The 15,909-nt window shown below is 34.5% G+C and overlaps 1 protein-coding gene across 1 annotated transcript; it reads right to left on the bottom strand.

The window, feature by feature from the left end:
* Positions 1 to 3,684: 3,684 nt before the first annotated feature.
* LOC125196938 (2-oxoglutarate-dependent dioxygenase 19-like) lies at positions 3,685 to 6,072 on the bottom strand. The gene is made up of 4 exons (XM_048095604.1): positions 5,577 to 6,072; positions 5,058 to 5,299; positions 4,572 to 4,899; positions 3,685 to 4,047 (listed from the first exon to the last, which is right to left on the bottom strand). Exons 1-4 carry the CDS (start codon positions 5,835 to 5,837, stop codon positions 3,802 to 3,804), a joined length of 1,077 nt encoding a protein of 358 aa, XP_047951561.1. The 5' UTR covers positions 5,838 to 6,072; the 3' UTR covers positions 3,685 to 3,801.
* Positions 6,073 to 15,909: the final 9,837 nt, after the last annotated feature.

Raw genomic sequence — 15,909 nt, 5'->3', positions numbered from 1 at the left:
TACAATCAATGTATGCATTTATACTTTTAAAATTGAAAGTTCATTTCATTACTTATGAAATTAATACACTCCCAATATTATCAAAGTTTGTGATACGTTACTTCCCTCTGTTCCCTATTAATTATGTGTCACGTTTTGATCTAATATGGATTTTGTTAAAATATAGAGGAAATGGTTCAAAAAAATAGTGAAATATTAGTGAGTAAGTTAGCACTGAATGTAAGGTTCGTTAACAAAAATAGTGAAAATGAAGTGAGACAATCAATAAAAAAACTTGTAAGTAAAAAATTCGGACACATGATAAGAAATACTTTCTCCGTCCGCGAATAAGAGTCTCGTTTTTTCATTTTAGTCCATCAGCGAATAAGAGTCCTGATTTATTTTTACTATAAATGTTAATAGGGTCTCATCTTCCACTAACTCATTACACTCCCATTTTATTTAAAACTAATATATACAAGTGGGACCCTTATTCCACTAATTTTTTTCCACCTACTTTTCTTAACACTTCCTTAAACCCGTGCCGCCCATGAATAAGACTCCTAATGGCGGACGGAGAGAGTATAAGAAAGTTATTTTTTTGACTTATAATAGTGTTACGCATCAAGGGTGTCATAATTGTATCTGATTGAATTTTTTGGGCAATATTTTCTTAAAAAAAGAATTTATTACTCGATCAATATGTTAAACTGTCTCTATTTATTTTATAGCTAAAAAAACAGAACCAAAAAATGACGAAAAATTATGCTATTTATTAATATCTTGGCCGCTCATAATTGACTTCCTTTCCAGTTTTATTGATGGACCACTAAATTTGATCTCATCAAATAGTGATTAGTAGCATTGATCTGGCAAATTTGGAGAGGCACACGTACAGTGACGGAGCTAGGATTTTAACTGGAGCGATCATACACCATTTGCTATTCCACCAATAAAATACTGACATGTACTCTTTAAAATATTACTCCCTCCATTCCGCTTAAAGAGACACTTTTTCCTTTTTAGTTTGTCTCAAATAAGATGACACATTTCCTTTTTTGGCAATTTTATCTCTCCAATTAATACACTCAACCACTTTTTTCCACCCCTATTAAAATATTCATTTCTCTTTTTCTCTCTATTTTAATACTTCCACCCACTTATTCTCTCTTCAATTAAACACATTAACCAATAACTCCTAAATTCGTGTGCCGACTAAGGAATGTGTCATCTTAGCCGGGACGGAGGGAGTAAAAAACAAGCAAATTCCTTCGTCACAAACTATAGTCAACGCATTCATCTTCCTTGTACTGATAATCTCACCTCTTAAACATCAAAATGACGAGAGTGAAATTAAAATCTTGGAACAATTAATTAAAAGCAAGCTACGAAACATAGTGAAATTAAACTTATTTCCAAATAAAATCAAACCTGCATAGATATCCAAATCATGAAACAAAATCACAATATTCAAATGCAAATTTACTCCTTTTTCTGAAGTTGTAGCGCTTGGTGCCTCAAATAATACTTTGCTAGTTTTCATTTAAAATCTTGTTCAGGAGCGGGTCGGCTCACAATGAAATCCGATTTATACAGCTTGGTAGAGTTTTTCTTAAGTACTACTCCCTCCGTTCCATTGTAATGGAGGCAAAACTTTTTGGCACAGAGATTAAGAAAAATTGTGTTAGGTGAGTTAAGTAAATAGAGAATAAAGTGGAAAATGAAAAAGGTAGAGAGATGAAGATAGAAAAAAGTAAGAGAGAGTAAAGTAGATGTGGAAAAATGTGTTGACTTTTACTAAAAAAGGAAATGACTCTATTATTATGGAACGGACGGAAATAGAAAAACGCCCCTATTACTATGGAACGGAGGGAGTATGTTTTTTCTAAATTGTTCTAGTAGACATTCCGAACTAATTTTTGGTTCCAACTGAGGATTACAGGACTTTAACGCCAAGTTGTCAGGCTTCCCGTGACAGGACTCATGTATCAACTCGAATCACGGGTACATATGGTTATACTGCAAATCGCCACCGGCGATTCGATCTCCACCTAATGGCAGCCACTTTCCCACCTGCCGCTTGACTGGTTGCTCGGATTCTTCTTCCGGCACCTCATCTCACAGATATCCCCATCCAATCCGTCGTCAACATCAGGAAGCTCGCCCTCCTCGCCGCAACCAACTACGACTTCCTCCCCGTCCTATCGCAATCCCTAAGTTTCGGTCTGCTCTCGGGAAGTTGGACGCTCGTACTACAGCTTGCTGCCCCCGCCGCTGGTGCACCACCGGGTCGGTTGGAGATTTAGAAGATGGCAGCTAGATTGGTCCTTTGCATTTTTTAGGGCGTCAATTTGATGTTCAGAGGTGAGATAACAATTCAGTGAAAATGAAGATGAAATGTCTGACGATAGTATACAAGATTTGATTTTGTGAAGAAGACGCCACATAGGATTTTGCTCTTTTTAATTATTTTAAAAAGTAAATACATGTCACTATTTTATTGGTGGGGTAGCAAATGGTGTATGATATGGGGGAGGTGATCTGCTCCCCGGGACCCGAATCCTGGGGAGGCCAAATTACTATATTAAAATTTGTTGAGTGTTTCCATGTCAACGACACGGAAATAGCTTTGACATAAGTAGCGTGTTGCACGCTAGAGATAGAAAATGAGTAAATAATTAGAGGATGAGTAATAGAAAATTTGGAGATACGATAACAATGTTGACATCGAAAAAGTTAAAGAATAATATTTTTATAATAAAGATCATAGTACTATTGAAACTGATTTTACCAATAATATATAGTACTCCCTCCGTCCCAGATTTATAGTCACATTTAGTTATGACACGAGTTTTAAGGAATTGGTGGAGTGTGTAATTAATGAAGTGAGATGGTGGAGTGTGTAATAAATGAAGTGAGATGGAGGAGTGAGATGTAAATGAAGTGAGATGATAGAGTGTGTAATAAATGAAGTGAGTTGGTTGAAGGTGAGTCCCTTTTTGACTTTTTGGTTTTTTATTTTTGTTTTGGTTTATTTTTGTGTTGATAATGACATTTGGGTGTAATTTTAGTGAATAATGGGGTAAAATTTTATATCCAAATATAGAAAATTCTAAATGTGACTATAAATGTGGGACGGACTTTTATGGCAAAATGTGACTATAAAACTGGGACGGAAGGAGTAGTATTTATATATTTATGAAATTAAAGAATTACTTTATTCTGTTCTAGATTTTTATAATTATAAATAAAATATTTATACAAAATTAATAGCTATAAGTTTATACTAGAGAAAATTAAGATGAAAAATTGTTTACAGCATAAAATAAAATTATTAGATTATATAAAATTGCTTGAGAAATTAAAGTCCAAAAGAGGCATAATTGCTAGAGAAATTAAAGTCCAAACGAGGCATAGAAAACAACTCAAAATCATAATATATATATAGACATATTTGAATGGCTGGGGTTCAAGGGCCCCCTTGCCCAACCGTGGCTCCGCCAGTGCACACGTAGCAAGCTTTTAGAACATGATCATTCCGTAATATGTGGGATTGTACTCTCTCTGTTCCATTAGAAATGAAACGTTTTCTTTTTTAGTTTGTCCTATTAAAAATTAAACGTTTCCTAAAATAGAGATAATGAAGTTTCTATTTTTAGTAATTTGATATTTTGATTAAGATAAATTAAAAAGAAAAATGAAACATTTTTAGTGGAAACAGAAGGAGTGATTAATTATTAATTAATAATTACTAGAAGCGTGCTTGATCTTAGTGTGATTATTAAGTTGGCCCAAATATATAATGCGACATGCTCGTTTCACTTATATCATCAGTTTTTCCAACATGGATTTTCCATCGATACGTGATTTAGTGAGCTGCGACTCCACGTAGTCTTCATACTTCATTGCATAATACTTTGGCCCCCCATCTTTCTCCACCAGCGCCGCCGCCGGTCCGATGACCGCCTCCCCTGAGGGACCATTCGCCAACACAATCGAAATTCTATCTCTCTCTTCATTCAACACCGCTCTGTGTTTCAAACTCTTACACCTCCCGTTGGTGAATATCTATACAAACAAAACAAAAACATAATTAGTCTATTGAGAAGTCTCTACCGACTTATAGAACAATCGAGAAGTATGAAATGAGCTAGAATTATCTAGCTCCATGTCACCGAATTAGTCTTAGGAATTATGAAATTATTAGGCTTAGGTTGAAGATGTGCCACTAGAATTATCTAGTTTTGTGAATGTCGGTTGTTACCGACTTAGAACTCCTATAAATAGACACTAGGCCTTTATGTGTATTGTACACAATTAGAGAGTTAAGTGAGAGTGTACGTGTACGTGTGTGTTTGTGAGTGCGAGGTGTGTCCTCGTAGAGATAGGGGTGTGTCCTCGAGTTCTTGTGAGTTGTGTCTTTCAAGAGTCGTAGTGTTGTGTTGGTGTTTTGTACATCACAATGTTGCGTATTGGTGTTTCGTACACTGTTGTCGAGTGTTTAATAAAATTCTATTTGTGAGTCAATCTTGGAGTACCATTAATACCCAACATAGTCACCTAATGACTCTTTTCAATTGAAGAATTTATACCTCAAGTTGGTCAGCTACGTTGACCAAAATAGAATTCTTAGGAGAATCGACATTGAACCACTTTCCGTCGTGCTCAATTTGAAGACCGGCGACGCCGTTATGTATGAGGAGAGTGAAGAGACCTGCATCAGTGTGGGGCGGAATGCCGATGGCTTGATCCGGCTGAGGGCAACGTGGATAGTAATTTGTTGCAAGTAATTGAAAACTCGATTCCATCTTCAACATTTCATCCACTTCACGTTGATTCAATTCTAGGGCTTCACATACTGCTTCGATTAGCTTCTTAGCTAATACTCTTATCATATGGGTGTATTCCTGCACCACATCCCTACCAACATATATAACATAACTATAAATTCCAAACTTTCATTTTTCTATTTTTCGAGATCCACCAAAATTAGTCACTATTTATTTTCGATAACCTTTTCTCTCTGATAAAGCGAGTCTCATTTTCCTTAACTATATTTTAACCACTTTATAGTTTACCTCAAGAATTGAGGTTGGTGAGGACAATGGAAGTTGGGATGGACATAGAGCTTAAGATATTCCCTCCATAATGTAAAGCTTTGGTTTGAAGTGTTGGCGACGCTGAAATTTCCACATTTGATAGGATCTGAGGCACTCTTGGCTTCATATTGCTTCCTCTCCGAATCAGCCAAATTGAAAAATTCTACCATTTCCCTGAACATTTCACTCATCAATCTCTCTGGCACCCCATGATTCACAAGCTGCACATTCGTTTAAAAAATTAGTGGTAATTATTTTAGTAAACATTAAACAAGAAACAACAATATTACTCCTTCCGTCTTACTATAAGTGAGACATTTTATTGGATACAAAATTTAAGAGAGTGATGATTAGGTTAATAAAGTGGAGATATAATAAAATAAGAGAGAGGAATAATTTTATATTTTGCCAACAAAATAAATCACTTATTTCAAAAAAGGAATACGAGTCATTTATGGTGAGACTGAAGAAAGTATTATTATATAGTATCAATCTTACAATGAAGAAACTCCAATCCCGACATGCTGTGGCGAGGTCGTGGACAGCTTTGGATCGTTGATGAGGATCGCCGCCAACAAGGGCTGAGAAATCGATGATTGGGATTGAATCAGTAGTGAAAGCCGTGCGGTCATTGGGGAAGTTGAATTTGGAAGGGATGGCTTTCAAGGTGGATGAATCTGATAATAATTTCAGAGTGTCATCGAATTCAAAGTGCTTAAATGACTCAGACTCTCCAACAACTGATCCCATTGAATTCATGTGTGAACTAGCTCACAGGCTTTACTATTTTTGGTAAAGGAAGGGAAGTATATAAAGACAATCAGCCATATAACACATGCCAAGATATCATTTGCTAGTATATATCTAAGTATATACTACCTCCCTCCGTGCCTCACTAAATGTGACATTTCATTTGGGCATGAAATATAAGAAAATGGGGTTTTGTTCAGTTAATTGGAGATAATAAAGTAAGATTTATGCAAAATAGAAATGAAAAAGCAAGAGAGGGAACACCAAAAAAGAAAATGACTCACTTGGCTTAGGACCTCCAAAATGATTCGAATATGAATCTATTAACAAGGGATCGATGGAGTAAATTAGATAAGATAATATTTTCACGAATATATAGAGAGCTAGAGTGGTATCCACTCATTGGTCACTCCCTCCGTTCCATGCTACTTGTTCTATAATAAGCATTTTTTGGAGAATACTTTTAGCAAAAAATTTATTTTCCCGTTTCTTTTACTCTCTTTCTCTCTCATACTTTTCATCTTTTTTAAGTACTTTATTATTTTTTCACTTAATTTTTAACATTAAGTGCCCAAAAAAATGCATTAACTAATTTAGAACGATGGAGTACATAAATTAGATAATGTAATATTTTCATTAAAATATACTCCCTCCGTTTCCTCATAGTTGAGTCATTTTTCTATTTCAGAAAATTCTATTATAGTTGAGTCATTTCTATATATAGTAAAATTTTTCTTACTCTTACTTTACTCACTTTTACATATTCTCTCTACTTTATTCACTTTCTACTTTTTTCTTTCTCTTATTTTTGTATCTACTATTTATTTAACACACTCAATATCTATTTATTAAACTCTGTGCTGAAAAGTTCCACCTTAACTATGAGGGAACGAAATGAGTAACTAATTTGAGCTTTAACATTAAGTGCCAAAAAAAAGTACGTTTACTAATTTAGAACAATGGAGTACATCAATTCGATAATGTAATATTTTCACTAAAATATAACAAATGAGCAAGTCAAACACATGTCAAGATATGATTGGATAACACATAAACTAGATAAGATAATAATTTCACGGACAAATAGAGAGCAAGCTAATAGATTAGATTTGATAACGTACTCCTCTCGTCCCGCGGCTAAAATGACACATTTTTTGGTCGGTGCGGAATTTTAGGAATTATTGGTTAAAATGTTTAATTGGAAAGAGAAAATGTAGGTGTAAGTATTAAAATAAAGTAAGAAAAAAGATGAATATTTTAATATGAGTGAGAAAAATTGATTGAATGTATTAATTAGAGAGATAAAGTTTCCAAAACAAGAAATGTATCATCTTAATTGGGACAAATTAAAAAGAAAAATAAGTATCTTAAATTGAAAAAGAATTTTATTTTCACATAGAAAGCTACTAAGCTAGTGGACACATGTCAAGATGTCATTGGATAGGACATAAATTAGATAAGATCATCCAGAGAGCTATCCACATATTGGCTGGATAGGACAACAATTAGATAAGATAATCTAGAGAGCTATCCACATATTTACTGCTCTCTCCGTCCCGGCTAAGATGACACGTTACTTAGCCAGCACAGGATTTTAGAAGTTATTGGTTAAAGTATTTAATTAGAGGGAGAGAAGGTGGGTGTAAGTATTAAAGTGGAGAGATAAAGAAAGATGGATATTTTAATAGGTGTGAGAAAAAATGGTTGAGTGTATTAATTGGAGAGAGAAAGTTGCCAAAAAAGGAAATGTGTCATCTTAGTTGGGACAAACTAAAAAGGAAAATGTGTCATCTTGAGCGGGATGGAGGGAGTAGTACCTAAACTAGATAATGTATTTCCTCTAGCGGCCCATGTTGAATAAGTTTGCGTTGAAAATATAATTTTTATATTAATATGAAAGAGAATTTTTTTTAGAAATAGAAATGTGATATTTTGTTTGGGCCAAACTAAAAATGAAAGTTTGACAATCCATCTATTATGGGATAGAGGGAGTACGTAGTAGAAAAGATGAAAAATGAATAATAAATTGGAAAACAACTTTTTGTTTTTAATACTATAAGACTAATTTTGCTTTACCAACGACAATGAAGATACTATAAGACTATTTTAGTTAACGCATGAATATAACCCTTTTCCTCGGCTTGTCTTAGAAACCAATACTCCCTCCGTCCCATAGAAATAGACTATTTAATTTCGGCACGAGTTTTAATGCATAATTTGTAAAGTAAGAGAGAAGACGAAAAAATAGTTGAAAATGTGAAGTGGATAGTGGATCCATAAATAAAAAAAAGTAAAAAATAAGAAGAAAAAGGTTAGCATAAATGGATATGGGCTATTTGCATGAGACAGACAAAAAAGAAAATATAGCCCATTTCTATGAAACGGATGGAGTATAATACTATAGTGAAGTGCAACTAGCTAGGACATGAAACTGATTAAATGTAAATGATAAAAACTTAATTAGATATTCTCTTCGTTTCATTGAAATAAGGATTTTTGAGATAACGTGAAATGCAAAATTAATAAAGCATTAAAATAGAAAAAAGTTATTTGAATATTAATGGTGAAGAATGGGGTTAACTACATAAATGAGCAAAAAAACTTTGACAAAAATAAATACTCCCTCCGTCCACGAATATGAGTCCCATTTCTTATCGGTGCGGGTTTTAAGAAATGTTAAGAAAAGTGAGTGGAAGAAAGTTAGTGGAATAGGGGTCCCACTTGTATATATTAGTTTTAAATGATATGTGAGTGGAATGGGTTGGTGGAATGTAGGGAGTATAAACTAATTTTATGGTAATTACGGGACACCTATTCGTGGACGGAGGGAGTATAAACTAATTTTATGGAATATATCAAATTGGAAAAATAAAAATACTTATTTAGGGACTGGAGTAATGATTTTAAAGGCTATATTTACTAACTTTCCTATTTTAAATACACCCTCCATCCACCAATAGGATTCACATTTTCCTTTTTGTATGAATTTTAAGAAATATTAAGAAAGTGAGTGAGAAAAAGTTAGTGGAATATGAGAGTCACTTACATATATTATTAGTTTTAAATAAAATGTAAGTGAAATGAATTAGTGCAATGTGGCGCCTATATATTATTTATAGTAAAAATAAACCAAGACTCCTATTTGCAGATAAATTGAAATGTAAAAAAACGGGACTCCTATTCATTGATAGAGAAAATAACTGCTAATCTTTTTAAGATGTTTCCTTGAAAAAAATTAAACGATTCACTTTTATTATATGAAAATAAAGAGTGATTATATATGTAGCGTTTAAACTGAGTTTGTATACAGGCGGTTCCTAGAAACAATAATTAGCACCACTAGTCCTTAAACTTAAAGTATCTTTAGATGTTAGTATAAAACAAAATTCGGATGAAAAGCAATTATAAAATCTGAAATACCCTTGGACTATGTTTGTTTTCTAGGAAATTTTAGTTTCTTAATTTTAATAACTGAGAAAGTAATAAGAAATTTTAAAATGACAAAAATAGTACTCCCTCCGTCCCACAAAAAATGTCACATTTGTGGGATGATACAATATTTTAGGAGGTTTTGTTCTGTGTGTTAAATAGAAAGAGAAAATATAACATTCATGTGAGGGAGAACTTTTTCCAAAAAGGGAAATGTGACATCTTTTGTGGAATAAAGTAAAAAGTAAAGTATGATATCTTTTGTGGGACGGGGGGAGTACTTTTCAGGGATGAAGAGAGTATTAAATAGCGAGCTTTAGGGTAAAATATAACTATACCTCAAGAGTTGGGGTTGGCGAAGAGAATGGAAGTTGGGATGGACGAAGAGCTTAAGGTATTCCCTCCATAATGTTCTCTCTGGCACCCCATGAATATCACAAGCTGCACAACACAGGCTTGTAAAAAACTAGATGCAAGGGCTGAGAAATCGATGATGGTGAATGCCGTGCGGTCATTGGTGACGTTGAATTTAGAAAGGACTGCTTTCAAACTGAAGTGGATAACACTTTCAGAGTGGAATAAAATTCAAAGGGATTAAATGAATCAGACTCTCCAAGCATTGCTCTCTTCTCTTGTGGATAAAGGAGTGTTGCACGTGAATTAGCACATAGAGATCAAGTGAGCTAGTTACTCAACACATGTCAAGATATAATTGGGATAGTACATAAATTATTACTCCCCCGTTCATAATTAAATGTCTCATATTTGATCGGCACGGTTTTAAGAAATTGTTTAACTTTATATGTAGTAAAGTGGGTAGAAAAGTGAGTGGAATGTGAGACCTAGCTACTTTTATATATTGATATTATAATAAAATGTGAGTTGAATGAGTTAGTGGAATGTAGAGTCCACTTACCAAATATATTAAAAGTAAAATGAGACATTTATTGGCGGACGGACAAAAAAGAAAAAATGGGACATTTAATGGCGGACGGAGGAAGTACTAAAATTGTATTTTGCAAAGCTATATATTATTCCCTCTATCCATTACTTGTCCTTAGATGATTGAGATATATATTCATATTCTTTAAATTAATTCTCGGTGAACGAGAAATAATAGATTAAAGTTGGTCTCAATTGCAAGCTACTCCTTCCATCCCAAAAAAAATTAACGATATTTGGGACGACACAAGAATTAATGCATAATTGGTAAAATAAGAGAAATGAGGAGAAAAATAGTTAAAATAATGTTAATGGATAATGAGACTCACATTACTATTCGTGTTTAATGTTAGGCTCTAGTGGTATAAGTTGTAAATACATTGATATATTGGGTAATGAGTTTGAGAAAACTTTTCATAAATGGAAAGGGATATTTTTATGGGACGGAAGGAGTATAAATGAGCTATGAGAAATAAATAAGGGATTAATTAATACTCCATACGTCCCATATTAATTGACATTGTTTGACTTGACATGTTTTAAGAAATGTAATAAGAAATAAGTGCAAAACATTATTGGAACGTGATTCCTACTTTTACATATTAATTTTATAATAAAATGTGAGTGGAATGAGTTAGTGGAATATGAGGTTCATTACCAAAAGTAGTAAAAAGTAAAAGTGTTAATTAATTGGGACAAAAGAAAAAGAAAGTTGGTGTCAATTGGCCCCTGCCATGTTTTCCGTGCTCCGTAACCTATGTCTCGTGTACCGTGGGCCGGCACATTACCTTGTGTCGAGTGTATTGGATCTTTGCAATTTGGTCTCTGGGTGGACTTCGGGCTGTTCTTTAGGCCTCGTAATTAGGCTTAGCACTTGAGCTTGTACCAAGCCGAGTCTAATATTTTTAGACCACTTAAGCACTACCCAGTCAAGCAGGCCAAGTGGCCTATACACTTGAAAGGTCGGGGTTTTGCACGCGTGTCCCTTCCTATTCAACAAGATTTATAAGTTTCCGCTTTCCAAAATACTACTCCCTCCGTTCCATAGTAAGAGCATCCACAATGGTTTTAGGCCAGCCATAGGCTAGCCACAGCCTAGCCACTCTCTCTCCCTGACACGTCATCATCACTAAAAATCCACCTGCCACATCATCATTTTACTCAAATAGGCTAGCCTAAGGCCAGCCACAGGCTAGCCGCAATAAAAATAATTAAAAAACAACTACATTTACGAAATTAAATTTACGATAAATTACGGAATTAAATTTACGAGACATATACGGGAAAATTCATTAATTTCATTTTAAAAATAAATACATTCATTTAAAAAAAAATTACATAATAAAGAAAAAACTATCGCCGTGCAGTCTTCCGTGCCCACAACTCTTCAATTATATCCTTTCGGAGTTGAATATGAGCATCAACTCACATGTCGGCATGTGCCTGGAGACGTCCGGCTTCATCGTGAGGTACCCCCTTCGTATTTGGGGGTGAGGGCGAGGTACTGCCTGCTGTTCGACCCTGTGCATGTACCGCTCTATCTCGCGGTCCATGTAGGCCTCCATAGCCTCGTTCATCCGCCGTTCGTACTCCTCAGCATCCGACCACTACCACCACCGCTACCACCCACCCGCGTTACTCATCGCTCGATGTTGCTCTTGTACAGAAATTTAGAGAGAGAGAAAACTCGTTAAAACAAGTGGTGCAAAAGAAAATGAAACTAAAATCGCGTATGTATAGTGTTTCAAAAATTTTCAAAAAAATAAAAAATAGCGCTGGCCGATCGCCAGCCTGCAATGGCGGCCAGCGCTCGCCGGTGTTTTCACCGAAAAGCCGCTAGCCGATTACAATGGTTTGGCTAGCCGACCGGCTAGCGACGCGAATCGGCTAGCCAGTGCGCTAGCCGCCATTGTGGATGCTCTAATGGAGGCGTAGATTAAGAAAATTGTTTTAGGTGCAGTAAGTAAAAGGAGAATAAAGTGGAAAATGAAAAAGGTGGAGAGATGAAGAGAAAATAAAGTAAGAGAGAGAGTAAAGTAGGTATGGAGAAATGTGTTGACTTTTACTAAAAAGGGGAAATGACTCTATTACTATGGAACATACTAAAATGGCAAAATGACTTCATACTCTGGAACGAAGGGAGTATTAATTAGCATATGGTAAGTTAGGAACGGTAGCATCCGTTATGTATTTCCACATTTAAGAAAGGTTTTGACGATGCTTCCACGCTCTAAATTAGGGGTGATAACTACACTACGAAATATAAATACACTTAAACTAAGATTGAGAACTAACCATGCAAATAAGATACAATAAGAAATTAAACTGGAACGCAGACTGGACAATCTAATAAACTGGGCAATTGGGCAACTTGGCAGAGAAATTAACATTTGGCGAAAATATGAATATTTCGGAAATAAAAAGAGCAACAACTTGCATGAGCATCCTAAGTTCAGAAAGCAAAAGGAACTAAGTTGAGAGAGTAAGGAAAATAAACTAAGTGTTGGCTACTAAAGAAATCTAGAAACTAGGAAAGTGACCCTTAAAAAGTAGCTAAACTAATTTAATCCTAAAAGCTAAGCTAAATAAGATGTAAATGGAGGTGAAGTGCAGAAGTTAACTAAGCTAAATGGGCTACCAAAAATGAAAAGGAATCATGTACTTGTTGTTTACTAAACCCTATTATCCAAGGCGTAAAACCAATGGATAAAAGCCTACAACTAATGGTCCCTTTAGTTGCCTTCTAAAAGCTGATTTTATCTACTAGTCCTACACTAAAAGAACATAAATTAAGTGAGAGAAAACGCTACATGGCTGCTACACTACTAACCAAGCTAGAGAAACACAAGATCAACAAGTAAACTACCTAATCATGCATTGAAAATACTAAATTAAAAGCTGAAACCTAAAGACTCATTGAGGAAGATAAAGAAAGCTTGAAAACACTTAAACATGGTGGAAGAAATGCTAAAAAAACGAGACCAACATAAATCATGCAAAAGCATGCAAATTGGAACCGACTAAACGACGAAAATCATGAAATAAACCAGCCATCTTGCACACACGTTTTTCCCTTCCATTTTACTCCACCAATTGAAACACAATCAAGTAAATAACTTAGAGAAACTGATTCAAAAAGCTTGAAAGAAGTTTTAACTAGACAAGTACATAAAAAACATTAGAGCTAATCAACGAGCTAAAAACCAAAAACAAACAAGAGCTAAACTTAAAGCACGTTAAATACACAAACACTTAGAGAAATTACTACTTGAAATAAGCTTTTAAAACAAGTCCAACGATAACAACTAAGAGTGAGAAAGGTGCAAAAGTACTACAAAGTTAAGAACAAGCAGACTAGAAAAAGCAAACACTACTACTAAATTACTACTACTTCAACCTATGGTGAACAATGATCTTGGCAGCCTTGAAGTTGAAATCTCTCTTCTTAAGGAAGAGAGAAAAGTTTCCTAGAGAGAGAATAAACTAAAACTAAACTAAAACTAAAACTAAAGTGATAAAGTGACTAAGTGGTTAGTTCAAGTCTTTTTAATACATATATCCAATAAAAGATATTCCCCTTCTTTTTTACTCTCCAACGACAGATATGGGCGTGTGTAGCAAGTGAGAGTTTCCCATCGGGTTCAAACTGGCAGTCCAACAGCTTCCAGTTTGGGTCTTCTTTGCCTTCTTTCACTTTCTTCCATATCTTGTCATTTTGCCCTCTTTCTTGCATGTTTTCCTCTTTGTGCATTCAATAAGCAGCTTCCGATCCATTCCCTTCCAAAATAACATCTTCTCGTGCAAATATTCAACTAATAAGTGCGAAAAGTGATCAAATTCGAGTGATGAAAACTAGCCTATCAACACTCCAAGTCAGCGAGCCAAGTGGGCAAGCCACCTAGTCAGAATGACAGGGTGAAACAAATGTAGCTAATAGAAGCCCACACTTCGTAAAAGAACCATGACGTGCAGTGTGTCCTTATATGTTCCATCCAAGGTCAGCCTCCAGCTCCTATCTGTGACGGCTCAACGGATTTAAATCAGTTGACTCCATCAGCTCCCTAGGGCAGTGGGTTTGGCCTATAAATAGGCAGGTATTCCATGCATTCGACTACACACCAAGCATTCACATATCATAAGCTCTCTCTCTCTCTCTACATTGTCTTTTAGCGAATCTCTACTCGCGATCTTCATCTAGTTCATTAGAGTTTGTTTCGTCTGCAGTGCTGCAACGAAGAAGATGAATCTGTTTAATCTTTGGGAACGACACGCCAAATTGAGAGCATTCTCAAGGTGTATCTCGTCTTAAAGAGAGAGAACTCCTTGACTTGGCTTGATCAGTTTGACTGGTTCCTATTTTAGTTTTTTTTTTCCAGTTCAACTTGATCAGTTTATTCATTTATGCTCAACTTGGTCAGTTTATTCATTTCTGTTCAGCTTGAACATTTTGTTTCCTTGAGATTTTTATACGTTTATTTCGGGTTGTATTACACCTCATAAATTTATCTTTATATACCTACTACTTGGGTGGTGATCAATTGCTAACTACTACCTCCCACTGTCATTAGGAGTCCCATTTGTTGAAGGCACGAGTTCTAACAAATGTTAAGAAAAGTTGGTGGAAAAAAGTTAGTAGAATAGTAGTCCACTTGTATATATTAGTTTTAAATGAAATGTGAGTGAAATGAGTTAGTGGAAGGTGAGACCTTATTACCATTTATGGTAAAAGTGAACCGGGACTCTTATTCGTGGACGGATTAAAATGAAAAAATGGGACTCCTATTCACGGATGAAGGGAGTAATTAGTAATCCAAAATTGAGACCAATTCCTAACCGTTAGATGGGGAGATCTAGTGGTTGAAATAATGTTAAGTGAAGTATAATATCAATTTAAATAATAATTAAATAAATTCAAATTGTATTAATGCCAATTCATAAACTTTAAATAAAACTATCTACTTTCTCTCTCTTCAAAATCACTTCAAAACTTTAAATTTACGTAACTCTCTCGATTCAAATTGTTTTTTCGCAAAAAATATATCTTACTAAAGATAATTTTATAAGGATTCTAATGAGATCCAAATTACATATATTTCGACGACGTTCGAATAATGAAATTTGATCGTTTTTATTTTAATTTTCGTATATGTTGATAAATAGATTTTTATCAATAAATGCATACAAGCAATCTCATTAGAATACTTGTGTTGAGATTCTCATGTCACTGTATTGATATTTGTAATACACTATGTTGATATAAAAAAATTGCGAAAATTATAATATGATTAATTAAATGAGAATCTTACTCCTTTGATATTTTGTCTACTATCTATAAAAATTCGTGAGCTTTAATCTCATTCATTCATTTTAAAATCTAAAGATATAGATTTAGCCTTAATTTTGAATTATGATGTTACAAGTGATAAAAGAGGACCCACTATTTAATACCAACAAATACTGGTTATATAAATGTTTAAGACTTTCTGGCACTAAAAATGAGAATTATGAATTGTAACGTCAAGAACTGTGAATCTATATTAAATTATGAGAATTATGAATTCTATATTAAATCCAAACATAACTTGCTTTACCCTATTTTAACATAAATAAAAATCTAACTACTACTTTGGATTCATCAATAGCAGGTGAGATTATTGAGCTATCAGTTGATAGACTTGTCAAATTTCCGGTACGAATAACTTCCTCCGTT

This window comes from Salvia hispanica, chromosome 6 (genome assembly GCF_023119035.1).
Source record: "Salvia hispanica cultivar TCC Black 2014 chromosome 6, UniMelb_Shisp_WGS_1.0, whole genome shotgun sequence".
Taxonomy (NCBI): Eukaryota; Viridiplantae; Streptophyta; class Magnoliopsida; order Lamiales; family Lamiaceae; genus Salvia; species Salvia hispanica.
The sequence above is the reverse complement of the archived record's forward strand: the minus strand, read 5'-3'. Positions and strand labels throughout refer to the sequence as shown.

Coding starts and splice junctions, on each gene's coding strand:
- LOC125196938 (XM_048095604.1), bottom strand. CDS start 5,837: ATGAATTCAATGGGATCAGTTGTTGGAGAGTCTGAGTCATTTAAGCAC. Junction 5,300..5,576: donor GGGATTGGAGTTTCTTCATT/GTAAGATTGATA, acceptor ACGAATGTGCAG/CTTGTGAATCATGGGGTGCC. Junction 4,048..4,571: donor ACGTAGCTGACCAACTTGAG/GTATAAATTCTT, acceptor TTGTTTGTATAG/ATATTCACCAACGGGAGGTG.